The sequence below is a fragment of the Oppia nitens genome, unplaced genomic scaffold (genome assembly GCF_028296485.1).
Source record: "Oppia nitens isolate AA-2021 unplaced genomic scaffold, nextdenovo-longstitch-racon4-pilon3 scaffold16_pilon_pilon_pilon, whole genome shotgun sequence".
In the NCBI taxonomy this organism is placed as follows: Eukaryota; Metazoa; Arthropoda; class Arachnida; order Sarcoptiformes; family Oppiidae; genus Oppia; species Oppia nitens.
The window spans coordinates 1,290,546-1,298,822 of NW_026533195.1; the positions used below are offsets into that span (position 1 = coordinate 1,290,546).

Sequence of the window (8,277 nt, forward strand, 5' to 3'; positions counted from 1 at the left end):
CTGTACATGAATATACTGTATAATAAAATTATTATTATTAGTAGTAGTATAACGTTTAAAGTGATTTTGTTTAGGTTTTACTGATAACACACACATAATGTTGCTATTAATAAAACTTGCTTAACATTGCATTTAATMTATATATATATATAGTTTACTATTATTACAGTATAATATATATATATATATATCATCAAAAACATGTTATAATAACACCATTTAGTGCTACACACAGTCGCAAACACACACACACACACACTACACATAGTTACTAATATTATATATATATATATACTAAACTAATATAATATAAATAGCAAAAATTTTACAATAACTTTAACTTAAACTATGTTAACAATATTGYTAAATTTATTGTTAAAATAATAATATTATTATTTATATTTTTTAAAATTTATAATTAATATATTTTTTAAAAAAAATGTATTTTTGTTTCATAAAAATAAATTGCTAAAATATTTTTTARKAAATATCTATAATATTATATATATATATTATATACTTTTAGTAATTATTATGTTAACTCTCATAAACTAATATACAATATGACATCTATTGACTAATATAATACTCAATCATATTCAATAGTTATTATATAATTTATAATTTATTTATTTATTTAATTGAAAAAGTTATAAATAAAATCAATGTTAAAACATTTAATACTAGTGTATACTGTATATACTGTACTGTACAGTAAGTTATTTTTATTATTTTATTTTTACTACTACTGTAACTAAAAGTGATTATTAATAATATAAATTAATGTGAAAATTTTTTGTTTATCAATTAAATAAAATTTTTATATTAGCTGATAACGTATTTTTTTAATAAAAAAAACTAAATATTTAAAAATGACAATAAAATATCTAACAATAATTTTGTATCAACAAAAATATTGATAAAATAATATTTCTACTAATAATAATAAGTTATATATATATTTATTTATTTAGAGAGAGAGAGAGAGAGAGAGAGAGAGAGAGAGAGAGAGAGAGAGAGAGAGAGAGAGAGAGAGAGAGAGAGAATTAGTTAAATAAATAAATATATTTTTTCAACAAAAAAAATTAATTAATTTTATTTTTTTATTACACATTTTAATTTTAATTATTACATATTTATTACAATTATAGATATATCATATGATATGATATACCTTATTATAAACTTGTATATAAAAATTGTATTTAATATACAAAAAAAAATTATTACATGTATGTACCTTATGGTACGGTATATATAACTAACTATTATCTACTGTATACTAGTCATCATAATCATCGGCTAACTTGGGAAAGGTAGGCGAGGTAAGTACACCGCAATTATTATCACGTTGGCTAATCAATACATAGCCGTCGTTACCCCAGTAGGTTGACCACGAATTTTTGATTAGCCAATACTTTTCGCCCCTAAGCTGGCCATAACCGACGGCCAGTACCTGATGATCGAGGTTTTCCGGTTTATTACCGCACTGGGGCTCATAGTAGACACCACTGGAGTAGAAGGACAGGGATTTATGTGAGGCATCTATGGCTACAGTTACCGGTCCTTCGTAGTAGAGGGCCGTACGCAACGCTTGGGGATCGCCAGGTGTTACATTATAAAACCCGGATAAACGGACCGCTAGTTTGCCAACCAATTGCTTATCGTGACACTTGCCGTCGGCTCCCAGATACTGGCCATATTGATCACTAGTGGCCAGTCCACCCGATTTCTGGATATAATCGTAGGCCCGAAAATCTTCGCCACCATCGCAACCGTTGTTCAACTGATTCCACGAACAGTCGACCAATTGTTGTTCAGATAGTTTCAGGAGACGACCAGTTCGGGCAAATAGTACACCTTCGATAGTACCCACTGTACCGAATGACCAACAACTACCGCAAACGGCCTGATCTTTAACTGGTGTTACACCGCCAGCCAATCGCCAGTCCCATTGATCGGGTATGTCGTCGTCATCAGCATTCATGTTGTTGGCGGACCGGGAGGACAGGTATCGGTTTTTATCGAATTCAAGACCACCGTTATAGTGGACACCCGAATACAGGCGGCCACGCCTGAAACGTGAGGCCAGTTCCTGGTCGGTCATATCGGCTAAATGATTGACTGCCAGCCGATAGCTATTGCGAGAATTTTGCCGATTTTTTCCAAAAATATATCTCAGATTTTGCCGAAATACGTGCTTACGTTGCCGATGGTCAGTCGTATTCGGATAGCTAACCGCGTGTTTAGCCTGAAACTGGTCAAACTCCTGATCGGTATGACCTTCCTGGCCATGTGTAAACTCACTTATAGGATTATGATGACCCCGATGTTCCAGACCAGGGCCGGGGAACCCGCGACACGATATATTTTCGGGTACATTGAATATACCTGAATCCATGGGTCCGATCCGGTAGTTTTTATATTGGATTTCATATTTATCGTAATGTGAACCCAATAGTGAATCGTAGCCCATCATCTCGTAGTGGACAGGTATGGGTTGTTGTTGTTGACCACCGGGTGATGACATAGTCGAGTCATATCTGACTAGAAATACATATTTATTGACTTTCTGGTCGACGGTTACTATCGATTGCCAGCGATCGCACAGTTGACTGTCCCTACCAGTGCCTACTATACGATTGGTTATTAGCTGAGCACAGGGAACCCCACGATCAGTCCGCTGGAAACCTTGGAGATCAGGTATAACCGATTGGGCACTGACCGGTTGCTCCTGGGTACCGTTAACCTGGAAACATACACGTTGGGGATCACCCTGGCGGTCGACCATCCAGGCTATCTTATAGGATATACCACCGTCGGGTAGTCGGCCACTATCACCAGCTCGTTGTATGGTCTGCTCTAAGTCGCCGTAATAGTCTACTCGGCTTCTGTTGTTCGGGCCGTCATAGTAGCCGACAAACGGTTCGGTGATTTCCGCATACGGTAGCGATAGGACACCCTCGACATAGTACTGGTCGCTGAAAACAGGCGGTGTCGGTGGTGTTGGTGTCGGMTGACTACCAGTGCTGCTAGCTGTTGATCCATTGACGGTCACCCCCACCAACACAATAGCCAATAATACACAACAACTAGTGTCTAATAGTTTTAATTGTTGAAAACTTTTCATTATTATTACTAATAAATATTTTGTTTTGTTTTTTCAATTAATTATTAATTAAATTTATTATACATATACTGTATTATTAAAATATTAGTTAACAATACAATAATATTTAGTTAAACATTATTATTAAATCTTATTATTATTATTATTATTAATATTAATTATTATCTTAATATTATTAAGTGAAATACCATTAAAGGTTAAGTATTTGTGTGTGTAATGAAAACTAATTAGTAATTTTCAATAATAATAATTGATTATTATTTACTAAAGTTTTATACTGTATATTCAATATTGATATTAATATTGAATATATATTTTTTTTGTGATAAAATAATTTCAAATAATTGTAAACACATTTTGTGTTGTTTAGCTGATAATAACATTTTTTTTATCKTATTTAATGATGATTATTGAACTTTTATTTTAACTTACTAAATAAGGTATATATATACAGTTTAAATATTGATATAAATTGTCATATATTGATAAAATAAAAATAAAATCATATGACTATATGTTATATAAATAATAAAAATGTCAATCAATTTATGATTAATCAATTTAATCAATTATATTTATAAATGTAAAATTTTAATACAGTAGTACATTAGTTTATTTATACTGTATAAAAAATAGTTTTTGATATAAAATATTTTAATGTAAAATAGAAAAATAAATCATTACATTATAATTAATTTTGCTTTTTAATAATTAAAAAAAATTATGTCATTTATTTATATACATTTTTTAACTACAAATAAAAAATAAATATCAATCATTTAGTTTTTTAAAAATAAAATCTGTATAATTTTTTGTTATTGCTATTATCATTACAATATTATTTACATTATATAATATGATAAAATTTTTTAAAAAAAAATTATATACACTACAACATATAGAGGATAATATTAATTTTATTATACTTGATTTACAATAAACAAAACAATCAAAAATGTTAAAAGTTTAAAACAAAAAAATTTAAAAAAAAAATTTTATGGTAAACAAAACTTAACTAGGATATTTTTAAAAATTTTAGTTTTTAACTTGACGAATCAATAATTGTTAGAAAATCTTGCATGATACTATCATTTGATATAGCTACACAATTATCTGTATTTAAGCTAGCTAAATTATCATTATTAATATTACTATTATTATTATTATTACTATTATTATTACTATTATTACTATTACTATTATTATTACTATTATTATTACTATTATTACTATTACTATTATTATTACTATTATTACTACTATTATTACTACTATTATTACTACTATTACTATTACTATTACTATTATTATTATTACTATAATTATTATTATTATTATTACAACTATTACTATCAATATTAAATTTTGTACCTGCTCGTATACTAGCAACTAAATTAGTTGTATTATTATAATTATTATTCTGGGTACTATTAATTTTCCAATTTAACAATCGCATTGTTTCCCGTAAAACCTATCCTCCAATCTATAGGTGCCAACCATCAATGGCTCCGGTATCATCTGGGTAAATTGATTATACAGTTGACTATAGATTTCCTGGCTAATAGTTAACAACAGGGAATTCGGATTAAACAAACGTTTTATCAAGTTTGTTTGTTGAAATTTTTCATCTAATTTAGCATGATACTTTTTAACAAATTTTTCTAATTGATGTTGACATTGTTGTAGATTTTCATAGAAATTGTACATGCTAGTTTTTAGTTGCTGATCAATGTTTAAATTAAATATATTATTATTATTATTATCTAGCTTAATTGAATTGACTAGTTGATTATATTTTTGTTCTAGTTGATTATTATTATTATTATTATTATTATTATTATCACTATCATTATTATTAATATTTTTATAATCACTAATAGTACTGTCATGATAACATTTAACTAGATCAGTTTTATAATCAATTAGTTGCGCAACAATTTCATCAAGTACATATTTTTCAAACACATTAAACATATCAGATAATTGTTTAATTAAAATTATTTTAAATTGATCACGTACAATTTTAAAACCATCAATATCATTTAGATTTATAACATTCAACAATTCAGCATTATCATATTGAATGTTACACATATTCAATAATCTAGTACATAATACGTTCAATTGATCTCGTGATAGATTGTTCATGGTAAATTCACATTGAATTAATCGTGTAAATTCAAATATATAGGTTTGTATGGGAAAATAAATATTGCCAACAATACTGTCCAGGGTACTAAATAAATTAATACCATAAATTACGCACATTTCATCATCATCATTATTATCAATGTGCGTATTATTATTATTATTATTTAAAATTTTCATTGTACCTTGAACAATTAGTGTACGAAAATAGTTAAATCGTTCATTGTATGTACTAATAAATGTTTCCAATGGATACGTATCGTCGATTAGATTTAATTTTAAAATCAACTGTTCAATAGTTTTTAAAAAATTATCAAATTCACCAAGAACCATTTGCCAAATTTCTATTAGATTATTAAAATTATTATTATTATTACTATTAATAGTATCTAGGTTATTTATTTTAATACATTGTCGACATTCGCGATTAAAATCATCTAGATTAATTTGATGAAACAAATATTTAGCTAGAACATTTTGCATATTCGAATAAAATATTTCCATATTAATACGCTCATTGGATTCTATATGGGATGCAATTGAGCTAGTTGATATTGTACGTGATCTAGGTAGATTATTATTATTTAAATAATTAACATGTAAAAATCCATTATCATTATTATCACGATCATCATCATTGACGTTAACAATTAGAAAATTATCTTGGTCATCATTGTCTAAATTAATTAACTTGTTTAGTTGATTAATTTTTTCAGCATCATCAACTTGATCACAATTAGCTAATAATTTTGTTTGAATATAATATTTATACATGCGTACAATATAATTTGTAGCATTATCATCATAATGATTATTATCTAGGTTAGTTGATCTATGTATTTTCAATTTGTCCATACTCATTGATAATAATTGTTTCGATGATAATTGCCATTCATCCATTGTATCCAATAGCTGGGAGCACCTGGGTCGTTTTTGATGTATACCATTAGTCATTTCACCCACATACTCGTGCAATAGTTTTATCATGTTAACAATGTCATCATCAACATTAGTAGCATTATCAACATCATCATCATGACCATGATCTGTATTAATTGTACTTGAAAAAATAAAAATAAAATTATTAGAATTAATTAATATATTAATAATAATATTTCTATTTTTCGTTAGTTAAATTATGTTTATATTAATAAAAACAAAAATGTTTAAATAACTAATTTTGTAAAATTAAAAATTAAAAAATAAACTAGCTAGCTAGATAAATTTATTCAATTTACTAATTAGATTATAGATAGTTATATAATACTAGTAAACAAAAATAATATTTTTTTTATAATAAAAATATTTTTATAAATCTATAACTTGTTATACTTATTGACAACAACAACAACAACAAATGTGTAAAATAATTAAAGTTAAAAAAATTAATAAAAAAATTTAAAAAAAAAACTTACTCATCTAGATAAAATAAATTTGTAGCTATAATCCCTAGACTATAGACATCGCTTTCCGTATAGTATTTACCGCTAAAACATTCCGGTGCTATATAACCCAGTGTACCGGCACCTACAGTCAGTGTAGGTGTTTCCGTATTACTAGTTCTACCGGTTGTACCGGTGCCGCCGCCAGGACTACCGGCATTTTGTTTGATAACAGCCAGTCCAAAGTCGCCAATCTTGCACTGTATGCCACCGGCACCGGTATCACTGGTATGGGTATCACTAGTGACACCCATAGTAGTAGTAGTATCGGCAGCGGCGCCGATACCAAACAATATGTTTGCCGGTTTCAGGTCACGATGAATGACCGGCGGCTTCAATCCATGCAAATAGTCTAGTCCTTGAAGTAATTGGCCAAATATTACCGTCGATATTAGATAATCAATAGGATGTCTACTACTACTACTACTACTACGGCCACTGCTAGCACTAGTAGTAGGTGTGTCCACTAGATTACTGTACGTATCAAATACAAGGGACTTGGCTTTTATGATATCCCTGAGATTATAGGGACAGTATTCCATTTGTATATAGATACAGGTGCCATTGTTTTCTATCCATGTATTGAAACAGTTGACTACCCATGGACTGTCCAACGATCGTATAGTTTTGACCTCTTTGAGTGCCCGTTCCTTAAAGTTGTCTAAAAACACCATTGCCATTGAAATTAATATAAATAGATTATAATGTATAGTTTAGGTTAGGTTTTTAGTGGGGTTAGGGAGTTAGTTATGGGGAGTTAGTTTGTTAGGGGAGTTAGTTATGGGGAGTTAGTTTGTTAGGGGAGTTAGTTATGGGGAGTTAGTTTGTTAGGGGAGTTAGTTATGGGGAGTTAGTTATGGGGAGTTAGTTATGGGGAGTTAGTTATGGGGAGTTAGTTATGGGGAGTTAGTTTGTTAGGGGAGTTAGTTATGGGGAGTTAGTTATGGGGAGTTAGTTATGGGGAGTTAGTTATGGGGAGTTAGTTAGGGTGAGTTAGTTAGGGTGAGTTAGTTATGGGGAGTTAGTTATAGGGAGTTAGTTATGGGGAGTTAGTTATGGGGAGTTAGTTAGGGKGAGTTAGTTATGGGGAGTTAGTTATGGGGAGTTAGGGYCTTACCATTGATGATGACTTTTTTGATGGCATAAACACGATAGCTATACCGTTCCCTGACTTTATAGACTGTACCGAAACCACCGGTGTTGCCATCGTTTAGTATATCGAAATTGTCGGCAAATATTGACGACATGTTTGAAGTAATTTATTTCAAAAAAATTATTTCAATAATTAATTAATTAATTATTACTAATAATTGTAATACAATAATATTATACACACATAACTTTAAGACAACTAATAGTAATTATTTATATATTTATATATATATATATATTATTTAATAATAAAATTATTATTATTTTTTTAAACAATAAGTTAATTCAATATTAAGTTAAGTCAATTCAATTGTAGAAATCAATCATAAATATTATTTATACAATTAATATAAATAAATTTTTATTTATTTTTTTCACTTTTATAGTAATTAATAGTTTTTTTTA

At 28.6% G+C, this 8,277-nt stretch overlaps 2 protein-coding genes across 2 annotated transcripts; both read right to left on the minus strand.

Annotated features, from left to right (window-relative positions):
* Positions 1–1,209: 1,209 nt before the first annotated feature.
* LOC128965163 (cathepsin K-like) lies at positions 1,210–3,167 on the minus strand. Its single transcript, XM_054311816.1, has one exon. It carries the CDS (start codon positions 3,128–3,130, stop codon positions 1,283–1,285), a length of 1,848 nt encoding a protein of 615 aa, XP_054167791.1. The 5' UTR covers positions 3,131–3,167; the 3' UTR covers positions 1,210–1,282.
* A 1,406-nt stretch (positions 3,168–4,573) lies between these two features.
* On the minus strand, positions 4,574–7,981 carry LOC128965254 (interferon-induced, double-stranded RNA-activated protein kinase-like). Its single transcript, XM_054311904.1, has 4 exons — positions 7,838–7,981; positions 6,694–7,381; positions 6,051–6,338; positions 4,574–4,688 (listed from the first exon to the last, which is right to left on the minus strand). Exons 1-4 carry the CDS (start codon positions 7,965–7,967, stop codon positions 4,574–4,576), a joined length of 1,221 nt encoding a protein of 406 aa, XP_054167879.1. The 5' UTR covers positions 7,968–7,981.
* Between the last annotated feature and the right edge of the window lie 296 nt (positions 7,982–8,277).